Raw genomic sequence first — 20,000 nt, 5'->3', positions numbered from 1 at the left:
TGGGTACTAACTCCTAAACTTTGGATAGGGTTAATTATCAGGTATCCTATTGAAATATTGAGTGCTTAGGTTTAGAGGGTCTACACCAGAAGTTAATGGTTGTCTGTAGGAGGAAGGTATATGGTGTTTGCGATTAAGCTTGGAATGTGTTGAGTGCAGGGAACGTGATCATGTGGCAGGCAGTGACAAGGGGAGAGAGCCATGGATTAGTGATGAAGGGGGTCGAGGTCAGGTGAGGTCACGTTAAGAGAGAAAGAAAAGTTTATCAGTAAAGATACAATGTTCGTTCAGGTGTGTAGGAGGAGACTCAGCCTAGGAGAAAGGGTTAAATATCAGTGCTTGTTCAGATGTGTAGGAGGAGACTCGGACTAGGAGGAAGGGTTAAATATCAGTGCTTGTATGAACAATGTCTTTGTCTAATGCAGCTGTATTGATCCTCTGGGAAGAATAAACTTAGTTTGCGCTTTCATAGTGTCCATTGTGTTTTTACTCTGAGAATTAGAACCTAACAGTATCAAAAGTAAATGTCATTGCTAAAATATACTTAAGTATCAAAATTCAAAGTAAAAGTGTAAATACACTTCAAATTCCTTATATAAAGTAAACCAGACCAGAGGCAGTAGGGATGACCAGGGATGTTGTGTGTGTGAATTAGACTATTTTCCTGTACATTATTTTCTTTGGGAATGTAGTGAAGTAAAAGTAAAAGTTGTCAAAAATATACAGTGCCTTGCGAAAGTATTCGGCCCCCTTGAACTTTGCGACCTTTTGCCACATTTCAGGCTTCAAACATAAAGATATAAAACTGTATTTTTTTGTGAAGAATCAACAACAAGTGGGACACAATCATGAAGTGGAACGACATTTATTGGATATTTCAAACTTTTTTAACAAATCAAAAACTGAAAAATTGGGCGTGCAAAATTATTCAGCCCCTTTACTTTCAGTGCAGCAAACTCTCTCCAGAAGTTCAGTGAGGATCTCTGAATGATCCAATGTTGACCTAAATGACTAATGATGATAAATACAATCCACCTGTGTGTAATCAAGTCTCCGTATAAATGCACCTGCACTGTGATAGTCTCAGAGGTCCGTTAAAAGCGCAGAGAGCATCATGAAGAACAAGGAACACACCAGGCAGGTCCGAGATACTGTTGTGAAGAAGTTTAAAGCCGGATTTGGATACAAAAAGATTTCCCAAGCTTTAAACATCCCAAGGAGCACTGTGCAAGCGATAATATTGAAATGGAAGGAGTATCAGACCACTGCAAATCTACCAAGACCTGGCTGTCCCTCTTAACTTTCAGCTCATACAAGGAGAAGACTGATCAGAGATGCAGCCAAGAGGCCAATGATCACTCTGGATGAACTGCAGAGATCTACAGCTGACGTGGGAGACTCTGTCTATAGGACAACAATCAGTCGTATATTGCACAAATCTGGCCTTTATGGAAGAGTGGCAAGAAGAAAGCCATTTCTTAAAGATATCCATAAAAAGTGTCGTTTAAAGTTTGCCACAAGCCACCTGGGAGACACACCAAACATGTGGAAGAAGGTGCTCTGGTCAGATGAAACCAAAATTGAACTTTTTGGCAACAATGCAAAACGTTATGTTTGGCGTAAAAGCAACACAGCTCATCACCCTGAACACACCATCCCCACTGTCAAACATGGTGGTGGCAGCATCATGGTTTGGGCCTGCTTTTCTTCAGCAGGGACAGGGAAGATGGTCAAAATTGATGGGAAAATGGATGGAGCCAAATACAGGACCATTCTGGAAGAAAACCTGATGGAGTCTGCAAAAGACCTGAGACTGGGACGGAGATTTGTCTTCCAACAAGACAATGATCCAAAACATAAAGCAAAATCTACAATGGAATGGTTCAAAAATAAACATATCCAGGTGTTAGAATGGCCAAGTCAAAGTCCAGACCTGAATCCAATCGAGAATCTGTGGAAAGAACTGAAAACTGCTGTTCACAAATGCACTCCATCCAACCTCACTGAGCTCGAGCTGTTTTGCAAGGAGGAATGGGAAAAAATTTCAGTCTCTCGATGTGCAAAACTGATAGAGACATACCCCAAGCGACTTACAGCTGTAATCGCAGCAAAAAATGGCGCTACAAAGTCTTAACTTAAGGGGGCTGAATAATTTTGCACGCCCAATTTTTCAGTTTTTGATTTGTTAAAAAAGTTTGAAATATGCAATAAATGTCGTTCCACTTCATGATTGTGTCCCACTTGTTGTTGATTCTTCACAAAAAAATACAGTTTTATATCTTTATGTTTGAAGCCTAAAATGTGGCAAAAGGTTGCAAAGTTCAAGGGGGCCGAATATTTTCGCAAGGCACTGTAAATAGTAAAGTAAAGTACAAATATATAAAAAACGACTTATGTAGTACTTTCAAGTATTTTTACTTAAGTACTTTACACCATTGAGTACTACTACTCCTACTTTCACCCACATTATACCACAACAAAATGACACAAATACATCCATAAAGATCCCCCAAACTTTGACTGTACGTTTGTCTATTCCATGTGTAACTCTGTGTTGTTTGTGTCGCACTGCTTTGCTTTATCTTGGCCAGGTCGCAGTTGTAAATGAGAACGTGTTCTCAACTGGCCTATCTGGATAAATAAAGGTGACATTTTTTTTTTAAATTGCTGAGCCTTCTCCCTGCAGTCTAGGCCCAGTACCTGTAGTACAAACTGGTCAGGCTCGCTGAGTTTGGCTGGGTCCTCGCTGTACTGTTCATACTGCTTGACCTCCTCTGCATCGGGGGCGTACAGCAGCAACTGCTTGATGTGGGTCGGCTCCAGCCGCTCTGTGGCCATGGTCATCAGCACCTGGCGTAGTTCGCCCGGGGACAGCTTCAGGTGGGCAATCAGGATGGCTGGAGGTCAGGGGTCAAGAGATCAAAGGGTCAAATATCCGAGGCCACAGTAACAGTGTAACATAGTCTCATGGTTTCAGTCAACACAGACTATATTAGAACAATAACATAAGATCTGAAGTGCAGTGTAACACAGCCTGGAACAATGTAGCGTCCTCCTCGCGTTCTCCACTCTCATACTTACATGCGTTGTAGGCCTTCTTATGGGACAGAATCTCAACTACGTCTTTCTTCTTGAAGGTCTCCGACTGAGGGGCTGGGTCTGGAAGAGAAACTGACACAGAACATCATGTGGGAAACATGAGGGAAACAGAGAAACATGAGAAGAGGCAGAAAGACAAAGTGATTGACACAGAGAGGGAGAGGCAGAAAGGAAGACAAAGATCAAGGGAGAGAGAGACTGCTAAGGAGCAGAAAATGTCCATATCAGGATTTTCAATGTACTGTATTTCTAAATACATAATTTCAAGTATTGGGCTTAAATGGGTCAGTGAAGTGCCTATGGTGGTAACGCTGCTGTCATTCGTCAGAGGGACAACTGATCAAAAGCAAATCAAAACCATGGTGGGCTTCACACACATTGCTCAAGATGAAGAAGTATTCATATTAGACACATTAGGCATGAACTGACTGGTGGTGGTATGTACATGGTTTTGTGGAAGGAACCTCCACACGTACAGTATGTGCAAACATACTGTATGCACACTAACATATGCATTATGCATGTATACACACAAACAGCCACGTTCACATACACACGTGGGCACATTATACTCACTGGGGTTCTTTTGTGTCCCAAAGTGCAGTTCCAGATCCAGATACTTCACCATGTCATTCAGTTTGTCATAATCCGAATCCTCCCCCAACTGCAACACCCAGATTAAAAACAGGCATTATGTACATTATGCACGGTCTACTCATTAAGTTCAAGCTAATGCTTGTCATTTCAGAAATTGACTGCTTATTTTTTTTTTTTACGGAACTGTTGTAAATCAAAAAACCTGACCCAACCCTGACTAACTCACCTGTTCTAACCTTGACTATATACCTGTCCCAACCTTGACTAACTCAGCTGTCGCAACCCTGACTAACCCACCTGTTCTAACCTTGACTAACCTCCTGTCCCAACCTTGACTAACTCAGCTGTCGCAACCCTGACCAACCCACCTGTCCAAACCCTGACTAACTCCAGTCCAAACTGTGGCTGACATACCTGTCCCAATCCTGACTAACTTACCTGTCCCCATCCAACTTCACCTAACAAAGTTCACCTTTCCCACCCTGACTAACACACCTGTCCAAACCCTGACTAACTCCAGTCCAAACTGTGGCTGACATACCTGTCCCAATCCTGACTAACTCACCTGTTTCAATGCTGACTAACTCCTCTATCCAATATGTGACTAACTCACCTGTCCCCAGATGGTGCCCTCAGAGTTCTCCACCTGTTCCCAGCGCAGCCTCTTTACACTCATATGATTGGAGTCCATCCTCGGAAGGCCTGGGCGAGGCAGCGGAGGAGGGGTTCCAGGAGGGGGCAGGGGCGGAGGAGGAGGGGGCTCCTGTTTCCCCAACTGGTCCAAGTTATTCTGGGACTGGGAATGCTGCTTGGGCTGAGGTTGGGGCTGGGGTTGGTGGTGGGAGTGGGAGTGGTGGTGAGACTGGGATTGACTGAATAGCCGCTGAGAAGGCTGGGACTGAGGACGACCCTGGTTGGAGGGGTGGACCTGGTGGGTTTGGTGGGGTTGGTGTTGGGGCAGAGGCTGGAAGGTGGACAGGGTGGGCTGGTGGGGTGGAAGGGGCTGGAAGGTGGACAGGGTGGGCTGGGGGTGGTGGCGCTGCTGGATGGGCTGGTGGATTAGGTGGATCTGATGGAGCTCTGGCTGAGTGGGCTGGGGAGGGACCTGGTGGTGGATGTGCTGGATCTGGGGAGTGTGGTGGTAAGTCTGCTGGATGGAGTGGGGACGCTGGGGGGATGGCTGGTGAGTGCGATGAGACTTGAGAGATTGACGAGTCTGTTGACCCTGGTGGCTGGCCTGGGAAGATGGGTGAGTCTGATGGCTCTGAAGAGACTGGTGGATCTCCTGATCCAGATGTACGGGTAGTGATGCAGGCTGATCTTGGTGGATCTGATGAGCTTGGTGAAGGAGCTCCGTGGATGAGAGGTGCTGCTGGATCTGATGAGCTTGGTGAAGGAGCTCTGTGGATGAGTGGTGAGGTTGGTGAAGAAGTTCCATGGAGGAGTGGTGCTGCTGGACCCGATGAGCTTGGTGAAGGAGCTCCATGGACGAGTGGTGCTGCTGGTCTTGTTGAGCTTGGTGAAGGAATTCCATGGAGGAGTGGTGCTGCTGGACCTGCTGAGCTTGGTGAAGGAGCTCCATGGAGGAGTGGTGCTGCTGGACCTGCTGAGCTTGGTGAAGGAGCTCCATGGAGGAGTGGTGCTGCTGGACCTGCTGAGCTTGGTGAAGGAGCTCCATGGAGGAGTGGTGCTGCTGGACCTGATGAGCTTGGTGAAGGAGCTCCATGGAGGAGTGGTGCTGCTGGACCTGCTGAGCTTGGTGAAGGAGCTCCATGGAGGAGTGGTGCTGCTGGACCTGATGAGCTTGCTGAAGGCGCTCCATGGATGAGTGATGTGACTGTGTATGAATACTCTGATAGATTGCCTCCGAGTACTGACTCTGTTGATCTGGATGGACAGGGGAATGGGCTGGGGGATTGTGAGGTGATGTGGCTGAGTGAGACTGACGTCGGCTCTGACGACGAGTCTGTTGTTGAGCTTGGTGCATCTGGTAGAGTGAGGGTTCTGGGTGGTTTGGGAGGTCTGGATGGGTGTGGGCTGCCTCTGGAGAGGGGAGGGGGGGCAGGGACTGGTGAAGCTGCTGCAGAGGGTGTGCTTTGTGCGAGGACTGGGCAGGCAGTGACTGGTGCCCCTGGTAAATACTTTGCTCCTGGTACGCTTGTTGCTCCTGGTATGATTGATGCTTCTGTAACGCTTGTTGTTCTTGATGTGCTTGTTGCTCCTGGAATGCTTGTCGCTCCTGGTGCGCTTGATGTGCTTGTTGCTCCTGGAAAGCTTGTTGTTCCTGGTACGCTTGTCGCTCCTGGTGCGCTTGTTGTGCTTGTTGCTCCTGGTAAGCTTTTTGTTCCTGAAACGCTTGTTGCTTCTGGAATGCTCGTTGCTCCTGGTACACTTGTCGCTCCTGGTACGCTTGTTGCACTTGTTGGTCCTGGTAAGCTTGTTGGTCCTGGTAAGCTTGTTGTTCCTGGTAAGCTTGTTGCTCCTGGTACGCATTTTGTTCCTGCATTGCAGAGTGGGCTAGCAGGTCCTCCCGGGTGGGAAGCACCTTGTGAATGGACTGGCGTTTGGGCGGTGGGTTGGAGCGAGGAGGAGGGGGCGGAGGTGGCCCTTGGTGGCGGCGGAAAGGCAGTTGTATTCTGGGAGACTGTTCAGGGGTGGCGGTATAGCTTGGGGGTAGAGGAGGATCATTGAATTGGATGGGCGGAGGTGGCGGGGGAGTCATGGGGGGAGGGGGTATGTGTTCGGAGGAGGAGGAGTAGGTGAGGGAAGAGGCGTCCTCTCCGCTGCTGCCCTGGCACTCGCTAGGGCTGCTCAGCTCAGGGGGTATTATGAAACCCCCATCTCCATCTTCATCATCCACCTCCACCTCCTCATCCTCATCCTCATCATCTGGGAAGCTCATCTGGACAACATCCTAGCATTACCACCAATCACATAGATTCATTAAGGCTTGGGCCATTGATCCAGTGTAATTTATAGTCGTATGTGCTTTACGGTAGAGTTTCTTAATAGAAACACACAAATGATATATACTAAAAACAGAAAAACAAACTTTTAAGTGAGAAGTAGGCATTGGCCTGAAGCCGAAAAAGAAATGCACATGAGCACCACAATGCCTACTCCACCCATGCTCTACCAAGGTTTTCCAGCATATAGCTTTGACCTACCACAGTATCTACAGTATATTGGCCTATTGTACTTCAAACAATGTTTATGCAGGTTGCTTAGAAAAAAACATTTCTCTGGTTTTTAAACTAGAAGGTAATTATAGAAAATTATACAGCATTTCCACACTCAAAAGGTGTCTTTTGAAAAAAATGTAACTTGCAATTCAAATGATTAAAAAAATAAGTGTTTTGTCTCACATAATTTGTTGTCCTGGGTCTGGTGTCAGTCAATCCAGAAAATTGCAAGAACTTTGAAACACGAGCAATGGACATTGGACTGGTGGAAATCTGTCCTTTGGTCTGATGAGTCCAAATTTGAGATTTTTGGTTCTAACCGCTGTGTCTTTGTGAGACGCAGAGTAGGTGAATGGATGATCTCCGCATGTGTGGTTCCCACCATGAAGCATTGAGGAGGAGGTGTGATGGTGCTCTGCTGGTGACACTGTCAGTGATTTTTTTTTAGAATTCAAGGAACACTTGACCAGCATGGCTACCACAGTATTCTGCAGCGATACGCCAGTTTGCGCTTACTGGGACTATCATTTGTTTTTCAACAGGACAATGACCCAACACACCTCCAGGCTATGTAAGAAGGAGAGTGATGGAGTGCTGCATCAGATGACCTTTTTCTTAAAAGTTAATTTGTGGAATTTCTTTCCTTCATAATGTGTTTGAGCCAATCAGTTGTGCTGTGACAAGGTAGGTGGGTGTGTGTGTGGGGAGGGTGGGTTACAGAAGATAGCCCTATTACAGAAGATTACCCTATTACAGAAGATAGCCCATTACGGAAGATAGCCCTACCAAGTCCATATTATGGCAAGAACAGCTCAAATAAGCAAAGAGAAACGACAGTCCATCATTATTTTCAGACATGGTCACTCAATACGGAAAATGTCAAGAACTTTAAGGCACACTTAACCAGCATGCCTACCACAGCATTCTGCAGCGATACACCATCCGATCTGGTTTGGACTTACCCTAACCCTGTTTTTCAACAGAACAATGACCCAACACACCTCCAGGCTGAGTAAGGGCTATTTTATCAAGAAGGAGAGTGATAGAGTGCTGCATCAGATGACCAGGACTCCACAATCACCCAACCTCAATCAAATTGAGATGGTTTGGGATGACTCGGACTGCAGAGTGAAGGAAAGGTAGCCAACAAGTGCTCAGCATATGTGGGAACTCCTTTAAGTCTGTTATGTTTTTTTGGTTACTACATGATTCCATATGTGTTATTTCATAGTTTTGATGTCTTCAATATTATTCTACAATGTAGAAAATAGTAAAACTCAAGAAAAACCCTTGAATGAGTAGGTGTTCAAAAACGTTGGACCGGTAGTGTATGTGGGAACTCCTTCAAGACTGTTGGAAAAGCATTCCACGTGTATCTGGTTGAGATAATGCCAATAGTGTGCAAAGCTGTCATCAAGGCAAAGGGTGACTACTTTGAAGAATCTCAAATATAAAATACATTTTGATTTAACACTTTTTTTGTTAATACATGATTCCATATGTGTTATTTCATAGTTGTGATGTCTTCACTATTCTACAATGTAGAAAATATTAAAAATAAAGAAAACCCCTTGAACGAGTAGACATGTCCATACTTTTGACTGGTACTGTATATACACACACTGAGTATACCAAACATTAGGAACAGCCCCATTAGGGATTATAGCTTTCACCTGGATTCACCTGGTCAGTTTATGAAATTGAAAGAGCATGTGTTCTTAATGTTTTGTATACTCAGTATATATACAGTATATCACAAAAGTGAGTACACCCCTCACATTTTTGTAAATATTTGAGTATATCTTTTCATGTGACAACACTGAAGAAATGACACTGCTACAATGTAAAGTAGTGAGTGTGCAGCTTGTATAACAGTGTAAATTTGCTGTCCCCTCAAAATAACTCAACACACAGCCATTAATGTCTAAACCGCGGGCAATAAAAGTGAGTACACCCCTAAGTGAAAATGTCCAAATTGGGCCCAAAGTGTCAATATTTTGTGTGTCCACCATCATTTTCCAGCACTGCCTTAAACCGCTTGGGCATGGAGTTCACCAGAGCTTCACAGGTTGCCACTGGAGTCCTCTTCCACTCCTCCATGACGACATCACGGAGCTGGTGGATGTTAGAGACCTTGTACTCCTCCACCTTCCGTTTGAGGATGCCCCACAGATGCTCAATAGGGTTTATGTCTGGAGACATGCTTGGCCAGTCTATCACCTTTACCCTCAGCTTCTTTAGCAAGGCAGTGGTCGTCTTGGAGGTGTGTTTGGGGTCGTTAACATGTTGGAATACTGCCCTGCGGCCCAGTCTCCGGAGGGAGGGGGATCATCCTCTGCTTCAGTATGTCACAGTACATGTTGGCATTCATGGTTCCCTCAATGAACTGTAGCTCCCCAGTGCCAACAGCACTCATGCAGCCCCAGACCATGACACTCCCACCACCATGCTTGACTGTAGGCAAGACACACTTGTCTTTGTACTCCTCACCTGGTTGCCGCCACACACGCTTGACACCATCTGAACCAAATAAGTTTATCTTGGTCTCATCAGACCACAGGACATGGTTCCAGTAATCCATGTCCTTAGTCTGCTTGTCTTCAGCAATCTGTTTGCGGGCTTTCTTGTGCATCATCTTTAGAAGAGGCTTCCTTCTGGGACGACAGCCATGCAGAGCAATTTGATGCAGTGTACGGCGTATGGTCTGAGCACTGACAGGCTGACCCCCCACCCCTTCAACCTCTGCAGCAATGCTGGCAGCACTCATACGTCTATTTCCCAAAGACAACCTCTGGATATGACGCTGAGCACGTGCACTCAACTTCTTTGGTCGACCATGGCGAGGCCTGTTCTGAGTGTAACCTGTCCAGTTAAACCGCTGTATGGTCTTGGCCACTGTGCTGCAGCTCAGTTTCAGGGTCTTGGCAATCTTCTTATAGCCCAGGCCATCTTTATGTAGAGCAACAATTATTTTTTTTAGATCCTCAGAGAGTTCTTTGCCATGAGGTACCATGTTGAACTTCCAGTGACCAGTCAGTATGAGGGAGTGTGAGAGCGATGACACCAAATTTAACACACCTGCTCCCCATTCACACTTGAGACCTTGTAACACGAACAAGTCACATGACAAAATGTGTCATTCTCCCAATATTTTGGACCTTAAAAAGGTAGTGGAGTGGGATTAGTGTGGTGTGTGAAGAATCCAATACTTTAACCTGTACACGGTACACATTTAAAAAAATGTTATCTTTATTTAACTAGGCAAGTCAATTAAGAACAAATTCTTATTTTCAATGACGGCCTAGGAACAGTGGGTTAACTGCCTTGTTCAGGGGCAAAACGACAGATTATTACCTTGTCAGCTCAAGGATTCGATCTTGCAACCTTTCGGTTACTTGTCCAATGCTCTAAGCACTAGACTACCTGCTGCCCCAAATCACATTATTGTGGGAGCACCTCCTCTAAGAGTATGAATTAGAATGTTTGAGAAGGTTTGAATCCTAAGAAACCTGCATACACGTTCTTTAAAGTAAAATAGACCAGCATAGCTACAGTAGTAGGTCAAAGCTGTGTGCTGGAAAACCTTGGTAGAGCATGGGTGGAGTAGGCATTGTGGTGCTGGAAAACCTTGGTAGAGCATGGGTGGAGTAGGCATTGATGTGTTTGTGAATTTCCTTTCTTTTTCGGCTTCAAACCAATGCCTACTTCTCACTTAAAACAGATTTTTTGTTTTTATGTTTGTTGTTTATATATACACACACATACAGTGGGGAGAACAAGTATTTGATACACTGCCGATTTTGCAGGTTTTCCTACTTACAAAGCATGTAGAGGTTTGTACATTTTTATCATAGGTACACTTCAACTGTGAGAGACGGAATCTAAAACAAAAATCCAGAAAATCACATTGTATGATTTTTAAGTAATTCATTTGCATTTTATTGCATGACATAAGTATTTAATACATCATAAAAGCAGAACTTAATATTTGGTATAGAAACCTTTGTTTGCAATTACAGAGACCATACATTTCCTGTAGTTCTTGACCAGGTTTGCACACACTGCAGCAGGGATTTTGGCCCACTCCTCCATACAGACCTTCTCCAGATCCTTCAGGTTTCGGGGCTGTCACTGGGCAATACGAACTTTCAGCTCCCTCCAAAGATGTTCTATTGGGTTCCGGTCTGGAGACTGGCTAGGCCACTCCAGGACCTTGAGATGTTTCTTACGGAGCCACTCCTTAGTTGCCCTGGCTGTGTGTTTCGGGTCGTTGTCATGCTGGAAGACCCAGCCACGACCCATCTTCAATGCTCTTACTGAGGGAAGGAGGTTGTTGGCCAAGATCTCGCGATACATGGCCCCATCAATCCTCCCCTCAATACGGTGCAGTCGTCCTGTCCCCTTTGCAGAAAAGCATCCCCAAAGAATGATGTTTCCACCTCCATGCTTCACGGTTGGGATGGTGTTCTTGGGGTTGTACTCATCCTTCTTCTTCCTCCAAACACGCCGAGTGGAGTTTAGACCAAAAACCTCTATTTGTGTCTCATCACGCCACATGACCTTCTCTCATTCCTCCTCTGGATCATCCAGATGGTCATTGGCAAACTTCAGAAGGGCCTGGACATGTGCTGGCTTGAGCAGGGGGACCTTGCGTGCGCTGCAGGATTTTAATCCATGACGGCGTAGTGTGTTACTAATGGTTTTCTTTGAGACTGTGGTCCCAGCTCTCTTCAGGTCATTGACCAGGTCCTGCCGTGTAGTTCTGGGCTGATCCCTCACCTTCCTCATGATCATTGATGCCCCACGAGGTGAGATCTTGCATGGAGCCCCAGACCGAGGGTGATTGACCGTCATCTTGAACTTCCATTTTCTAATAATTGCGCCAACAGTTGTTGCCTTCTCACCAAGCTGCTTGCCTATTGTCCTGTAGCGCATCCCAGCCTTGTGCAGGTCTACAATTTTATCCCTGATGTCCTTACACAGCTCACTGGTCTTGGCCATTGTGGAGAGGTTGGAGTCTGTTTGATTGAGTGTGTGGACAGGTGTCTTTTATACAGGTAACGAGTTCAAACAGGTGCAGTTAATACAGGTAATGAGTGGAGAACAGGAGGGCTTCTTAAAGAAAAACTAACAGGTCTGTGAGAGCCGGAATTCTTACTGGTTGGTAGGTGATCAAATACTTATGTCATGCAATAAAATGCAAATGAATTACTTAAAATTCATACAATGTGATTTTCTGGATTTTTGTTTTAGATTCCGTCTCTCACAGTTGAAGTGTACCTATAATAAAAATTACAGACCTCTACATGCTTTGTAAGTAGGAAAACCTGCAAAATCGTCAGTGTGTCAAATACTTGTTCTCCCCACTGTATATACACACATATATATATACACACGTGTGTGTATATATATATATATATACACACAGTAGAAGTCAGAAGTTTACATACACCTTAGCTAAATACATTTAAACTCAGTTTTTCACAATTCCTGACATTTAATCCAAGTAAAAATTCCCTGTTTTAGGTCAGTTAGGATCACCACTTTATTTTAAAAATGTGAAATGTCAGAATAATAGTAGAGAGAATGATTTATTTCAGCTTTTATTTCTTTCATCACGTTCCCAGTGGGTCAGAAGTTTACATACATAGTATATGGTAGCATTGCCTTTAAATTGTTTAACTTGGGTCAAATGTTTTGGATAGCCTTCCACAAGCTTCCCACAATAAGTTGGGTGAATTTTGGCCCATTCCCCTTGACAGGGCTGGTGTAACTGAGTCAGGTTTGTAGGCCTCCTTGCTCGCACACGCTTTTTCAGTTCTGCCCACAAATTTTCTATGGGATTGAGGTCAGGGCTTTGTGATGGCCACTCCAATACCTTGACTTTGTTGTCCTTAAGCCATTTTGCCACAACTTTGGAAGTATGCTTGGGGTCATTGTTCATTTGGAAGACCCATTTGCGACCAAGCTTTAATTTCCTGACTGATGTCTTGAGATGTTGCTTCAATATAGCCACAAAGTTTTCCTTCCACTTGATGCCATCTATTTTGTGAAGTGCACCAGTCCCTCCTGCAGCAAAGCACCCCCACAACATGATGCTGCCACCCCGTGCTTCACGGTTGGGATGGTGTTCTTCGGCTTGCAAGCCGCCCCCTTTTTCCTTCAAACATAACGATGGTCATTATGGCCAAACAGTTCTATTTTTGTTTCATCAGACCAGACGACATTTCTCCAAAAAGTACGATCTTTGTCCGCATTTGCAGTTGCAAACCGTAGTCTGGCTTTTTTATGGCGGGTTTTGGAGCAGTGGCTTCTTCCTTGTTGAGCGGCCTTTCACGTTATGTCGATATAGTACTCATTTGACTGTGGATATAGATACTTTTGTACCTGTTTCCTCCAGCATCTTCACAAGCTCCTTTGCTGTTGTTCTGGGATTGATTTGCACTTTTTGCACCAAAGTACGTTCATCTCTAGGAGACAGAATGCGTCTAGTTCCTGAGCGGTATGACGGCTGCGTGGTCCCATGGTGTTTATACTTGCGTACCATTGTTTGTACAGATGAACGTGGTAACTTCAGGCGTTTGGAAATTGCTCTCAAGGATGAACCAGACTTATAGAGGTCTAGAATTTATTTTCTGAGGTCTTGGCTGATTTCTATTGATTTTCCCATGATGTCAAGCAAAGAGGCACTGAGTTTGAAGGTAGGCCTTGAAATACATCCACAGGTACACCTCCAATTGACTCAAAGGATGTCAATTAGCCTATCAGAAACTTCTAAAGCCATGACATAATTTTCTGGAATTTTCCAAGCTGTTTAAAGGCACAGTGTATGTCAACTTAGTGTATGTAAATGTCTGACCCACTGGAATTGTGATACAGTGAATTATAAGTGAAATAATCTGTCCGTTAAAAACTGTTGGAAAACTTACTTGTGTCATGCACAAAGTAGACGTCCTAACCAACTTGCTAAAACTATAGTTCGTTAACAAGAAATTTGTGGAGTGGTTGAAAAACGAGTTTTAATGACTCCAACCTAAGTGTATGTAAACGTCTGACTTCAACTGTATATATATATGTATATATAAGTAATCACTAAGTCATGCAAGACAAGCAGCTTGCTGTCTTTGTCAAACATATCATAATCAACCATATAATGCTCTATACAGATGTGCATCTATACGACCCTACCTCCTCGTAGTCGTTTTCGGGTGACAGGAAGTCATCTACAATGGCGACCCTCTGACCCAGCTGTTCGCTCAGTGCGTCCAGGAACCGGTCTGTATCAGAGGAGCGCGGCGGATGAGAGAAAGTGTAGCGCCTCTTATTGAGACGGGCGTGGGAGGGTGGGCTGGCAGGGTAGTCGGGGGGCGAGGGAGGGGGGCTGTCTAGGCTGATGTAGGGGTTGGACTCGGCACTGGTCTGGGAGGTGAGACCTGGGGGGTAGAACTGGACCGGGGCAGGGGGGCTAGGGAGGGGCTCCTGCCAGGCGGAGGGAGGTGGTGGGGGGCCCTTACGGCTACCTGTGGAGAGGAACAATGACATCACTGCTCCTGTAGAGAAGAACATCTACCATTACATTGATCTAACTATTCTATTGACCAAGGGGTGTAGATCACGCTAATTCACAATACATGGTCTATTCATTTCTGCTGTTCTAACTATTTGTTTGGATGTTTTTATACCCAGTGTTTGTGAACATATTCACACTCCACTGACTAACAGAGAGATAGGTGGACTCAACTCAAACTAGAAGACTACATGTGTCAGGCAAGCTGCAATTCACATTTCAACCTGTTTGTAATGATGTTATTTTAACCAGATTTCAACCTGTTTGTATTGACGTTATTTTAACCAGATTTCAACCTGTTTGTAATAATGTAATGTTTTTTTTACCCCTTTTTCTCCCCAATTTCCTGGTATCCAATTGGTAGTTACAGTCTTGTCTCATAGCTGCAACTCCCATACGGACTCGGGAGAGGCGAAGGTCGAGAGCCGTGCATCCTCCGAAACACAACCCAACCAAGCCGCACTGCTTCTTGACACAATGCCCACTTAACCCGGAAGCCAGTCGCACCAATGTGTCAGAGGTACAACTGGCGACCGTGTCAGCGTGCACTGCGCCGGCCCGCCACAGAAGGCGCTGTTGCACGATGGTGACAAGGACTTCCCCTAACCCGGACGACGCTGGGCCAATTGTGCCGCGCCCCACGGGTCTCCTGATCGCGGGCAGCTGCGACAGAGCCTGGACTCGAACCCAGAATCTCTAGTTGCACAGCCTTAGACCACTGCGCCACTCGAGAGGCCCTAATGACGTAATTTTAACCAAATTTTCCTGGATGCGTCATGATTAACAACACTTCAAGTAAAGTGTTACCGGTTGGAGTAGATACCTGTGTTAGCGTGCATGGACGGAGAGCCTGCGTGTTCGAGGACCTCCAGCTCTACCAGACTGTCCGCCGGAGGAGGAGCGCGAGCCTTCAGAGACTTGGACCTCTTCCCTGAGTACACGTTCTCCAGCTCAGCATACACCGCAGACAGCTAGACAGAGAGAAGATATGCCCTTTCATAACGACTCAGATAGACGAGATAAAAGCCAGAAGATAAGAGGAAGGAGGAAACAACCTAGATCAGTGGTCACTAGTCCTAGTTCCCAAGAGCCAATGAGTGTACAGGCTTTTGTTTCAGTCTGACAGTGACACACCTGCTTGAATTAATGAGCCACTCACTGGGTTCTTGAGTAATTGAAGCCAGTGTGTTTTATAGTGCTGGACCAGAGGAAAAAGATGCAGACCTGGACTAGTGAGCACTGTTTTAGTCATCCTTATTCTAATATATCCCATTTAGCAGACGCTTTTGTCCAAAGCGACTTACAAGTCGGCTGGGGCCACTACTTTTACATATGGGTGGCCCCAGCGGGAATCGAACCCACGATGCTTGGCGTTGCAAGCGCCATGCTCTACCGACTGAGCCACACAGGACCACTTCTCTCAGTCTCACTTGGGTACCCACGTTGGTGAGGTTGTTGGGGGTCTCTGGGAGGGACGTCCCGTCTCCTGACTGTCTCTCTCCTGGAGCCAGCCTCATCCCCATCTCCACTGGATCAGTACGGATCCCTACAGGAAACATGCTGCATTAGGTTTCAGGCATTCCAAAAAAAGATGTCTTTCTCCATACCCATTCACTTGACTGGGTAGGTTTAAGCAAAAGCTCCACCTAGTGTCAGAAATATATATTTCATGCTACTTCTGACAATACTGATGATGATGGTGATAATAATGACGATGATGATGACGATGATATTGCCACTGATAGTAATGATGGTGCTACTTCTACTGGTGATGAAGATGATGATGAAGGACAAAGACAAACGCAAGTACCCATCCCCAGGTGAGTGCCAATGATGAGGTCGTCAGAGCTCCGCCCACGCATGCTGGCCCTGTAGGCGGTTCCTGTCACTCTCATGGAGCTGCTACGGCGATGGGGCTCGGGGGCGGGCTCTGGCTCAGGTGGGGGGGCTGGCGCTAGAATACACACAGCGTGCGTATGTCAGTGTACACACACACGCAGACACACTGGCACAATCACAAATTTACGTTGTCTTTCACATCTACACATACACCCACCAAAATCACACATGTACACGTAGATATCACATTTACTCACATAAGCACACACACAACCACACTTCCCACAACCCACCTGCAGCCTTGTAACCGAGGAAACGTGAAATCTTGCTCTGGCAGTGCTCCTGCTCTTCGTAGGTCAGAAGCTGGTAGACAAACCGCCAGATCACCTGCTTGGCTGGCGTGTCCAACACCGGGAACACGTCCACAATCAGAGTGTCAACATTCCTGTCGCCACGTAGGAGGGTGCAGGGTTAGGGTATTCTGGCTGTCTAATAATTGGTCATGCTAACACAGTGGTCTTACAGAACATTGCATAAAGAGAAAATGATGGTAACTTACTCTAGACAGCGTAATTATAGGGCTGAAGTTTCTGTACCATGTTCTCTCAAACCAGTAGGTTATCTCTTCTTTCACTCTCAATCTCTCAACATATTTAGTTTCTTTCTCTGATTTCTCTCACTTTCTCACACTCTACCTCCCTTCCTATCCTTCCCACCCTCCCCCTCTACCTCACTTCCTGTCCTTCCCACCCTCCCCCTCTACCTCCCTTCCTCTTCTTCCCTTCCTCCCCCTCTATCTCCCTTCCTATCCTTCCCTCCCTCCCCCTCTACCTCCCTCCCTTCCTATCCTTCCCTCCCTCCCCCCCCTCTCCCTCCCTTACTATCCTTCCCACCCTCCCCCTCTACCTCCCTTCCTCTTCTTCCCTCCCTCCCCCTCTATCTCCCTTCCTTCCTCCCCTCCCCCCCTCTACCTCCCTTCCCCTTCCCTCCCTCCCCCTCTCCCTCCCTTCCTATCCTTCCCACCCTCCCCTCTACCTCCTTTCCTATCCTTCCCCCTCTCCCCCTCTACCTCCCTCCCCCTCCCCCTATCCTTCCCCTTCCCTCCCCCCCTCTACCTCCTTTCCTATCCTTCCCCCCCCTCCCCCCCTCTACCTCCTTTCCTATCCTTCCCTCACCCCCCTCTACCCCCTCTACCTCCTTCCCTCCCTCCCCCTCTACCTCCCTTCCTATCCTTCCCTCCCTCCCCCCCCCTCTACCTCCCTTCCATCCCTCCCCCCCCCTCTACCTCCCTTCCTATCCTTCCCTCCCTCCCCCTCTACCTCCTTCCTATCCTTCCCTCCTCCCCCTCTACCTCCCTTCCTACCTATCCTTCCCTCCCTCCCCCTCTACCTCCCTTCCTATCCTTCCCACCCTCCCCTCCTCCCCCTCCCCCTCTACCTCCCCTTCCCCTTCCACCCTCCCCCTCTACCTCCCTCCCTCCCTCCCCCCCTATCCTTCCCTCCCCCCCTCTACCTCTACCTCCTCCCTTCCTATCCTTCCCTCCCTCCCCCCCCTCCCTCCCTTCCTATCCTTCCCTCCCTCCCCCTCTACCTCCATTCCTATCCTTCCCCTCCCTCCCTCCCCCTCTACCTCCCTTCCTATCCTTCCCACCCTCCCCCTCTACCTCCCTTCCTCCCTCCCCCTCTATCTCCCTTCCTATCCTCCCCCCCTCCCTACCTCCCTCCCTCCTATCCTTCCCTCCCTCCCCCTCCCTCCCTCCCTTCCTATCCTTCCCACCCCCTCTACCCCCTCCCTACCCTCTACTCCTTCCCCCCTCCCCCTCTACCTCCTGTCCTATCCTTCCCTCCCTCCCCCTACCTCCCTACCCTCCCTTCCCTCCCTCCCTATCCTTCCCTCCCCTCCCTTCCTATCCTTCCCTCCCTCCCCCCTCTACCTCCCTTCCATCCCCCTCCCCCCCCTACCCCTTCCTATCCTTCCCTCCCTCCCCCTCTACCTCCCCTATCCTTCCCCCTCCCCCCCCCCCCCCTCCCCTCCCCTTCCCTTCCTATCCTTCCCTCCCTCCCCCTCTACCTCCCTTCCTATCCTTCCCTCACTCCACCTCTACCTCCATTCCTATCTGTCCCTCCCTCCCTCCCCCTCTACCTCCCTTCCTATCCTTCCCACCCTCCCCCTCTACCTCCCTTCCCTCCCTCCCCCTCTACCTCCCTTCCTATCCTTTCCACCCTCCCCCTCTACCTCCCCTCCCTCCCTCCCCTCTACCTCCCTTCATATCCTTCCCCCTTCCCCCTTTACCTCCCTCCCTCCCCCTCTACCTCCCTTCCTATCCTTCCCTCCCTCCCCCTCTACCTCCCTTCCTATCCTTCCCTCACTCCACCTCTACCTCCATTCCTATCCTTCCCTCCTTCCCTCCCTCCCTCCCCTCCCCTACCTCCCTTCCCTCCCTCCCCCTCTACCTCCCTTCCTATCCTTCCCACCCTCCCCCTCTACCTCCCCTCCCTCCCTCCCCTCTACCTCCCTTCATATCCTTCCCCCCTCCCCCTTTACCTCCCTCCCTCCCCCTCTACCTCCCTTCCTATCCTTCCCTCACCCCCCTCTACCTCCCTCCCTCCCTCCCTCCCCCTCTACCTCCCTTCCTATCCTTCCCTCCCTCCCCCTCTACCTCCTGTCCTATCCTTCCCTCCCTCCCTCTCTACCTCCCTACCCTCCCTCCCCCTACCTACCTCCCTTCCTATCCTTCCCTCCCTCCCCCTCTACCTCATTTCCTATCCTTCCCTCCCTCCCTCCCTCCTACCTCCCTTCCTATCCTTCCCTCCCTCCCCCTCTACCTCCCTCCCTTCCTATCCTTCCCTCCCTCCCCCTCTACCTCCCTTCCTATCCTTCCCCCCCTCCCCCTCCTTCCCTCCCTCCCCCTCTACCTCCCTTCCTATCCTTCCCTCCCTCCCCCTCACCTATGCTGGAAGAAGCTCTCAAGGGCCTTGCAGATGGTGTATCTCTCCTGGATGGTGAGCAGGTGCTCCAGCTGCTGTCCGAAGGTGCGCCCCTGGACCCTGATAGAGGGAGGCAGGATCTCAGCCACCCACTGCAGGGAGTTGAGCACTGGGGAGCGGGGCACGCCTCCACCCGGGGATGCCCTACCTGGCCCTCCTGGCTGCTCTGGCTCGGCTAGCGTGAAGGTGGGGGGTCCTTCCTCCACGACCAGGGTGGGCATGGCACCGCTGCCCTGTAGCATGGAGACGACCTTCTCATGGGAACAACTCCTTCAGACACATATAGAGATACAGAGATAGTGTCATTAAACTACAGACTCTCGACCATGATCACTACTACGCTCTTAGAAAAAAAGATGCTATCTAGAACCTAAAATGGTTCTTCGGCTGTCCCCATAGGAGAACCCTTTGAAGAACCTGTTTTGGTTCCAGGTAGAACCCTTTTGAGTTCCATGTAGAACCCTTTAAACAGAGGGTTCTATAATGAACCCAAAAGAGTTCTACATAGAACCAAAAAGGGTTCTGCCTGGAACCAAAAAGGGGATTCTCCTATGGGGACAGCCAAAGAACCGTTTTGGAACAATTTTTTTCTAAGAGTGTACTAGACATCCCTATACAGTAGCATGGACACCACATTCTAATGGAAACAAGTAAAACGCCCGGAAACAAAACCTTATATTGAAGTCTCTATACAACAGTATCTAAGGCTCTGGTCCCTACCACAAACTA

General features: G+C 47.8%; 1 protein-coding gene across 4 annotated transcripts in view; it reads right to left on the bottom strand.

Annotated features, from left to right (window-relative positions):
• The window catches only part of grid2ipa (glutamate receptor, ionotropic, delta 2 (Grid2) interacting protein, a), a 68,126-nt gene that overhangs the window by 6,550 nt on the left and 41,576 nt on the right, over positions 1-20,000 (bottom strand). For 3 of the 4 annotated variants that reach the window (XM_042319215.1, XM_042319213.1, XM_042319212.1), the window contains exons 9-18: positions 19,233-19,541; positions 16,578-16,729; positions 16,256-16,399; positions 15,888-15,991; positions 15,269-15,416; positions 14,067-14,398; positions 4,310-6,610; positions 3,676-3,763; positions 3,082-3,171; positions 2,701-2,897 (exon numbers count right to left, since the gene is read on the bottom strand). In XM_042319215.1, the coding sequence (XP_042175149.1) occupies positions 2,701-2,897; positions 3,082-3,171; positions 3,676-3,763; positions 4,310-6,610; positions 14,067-14,398; positions 15,269-15,416; positions 15,888-15,991; positions 16,256-16,399; positions 16,578-16,729; positions 19,233-19,541 (3,865 nt within the window). The remainder of the gene's footprint in view (positions 1-2,700; positions 2,898-3,081; positions 3,172-3,675; positions 3,764-4,309; positions 6,611-14,066; positions 14,399-15,268; positions 15,417-15,887; positions 15,992-16,255; positions 16,400-16,577; positions 16,730-19,232; positions 19,542-20,000) is intronic. The other variant, XM_042319214.1, reaches the window with a different exon arrangement.

This window comes from Oncorhynchus tshawytscha, unplaced genomic scaffold (genome assembly GCF_018296145.1).
Source record: "Oncorhynchus tshawytscha isolate Ot180627B unplaced genomic scaffold, Otsh_v2.0 Un_scaffold_1341_pilon_pilon, whole genome shotgun sequence".
Lineage (NCBI taxonomy): Eukaryota > Metazoa > Chordata > Actinopteri > Salmoniformes > Salmonidae > Oncorhynchus > Oncorhynchus tshawytscha.
This window is presented reverse-complemented; position numbering and strand designations above follow the sequence as displayed.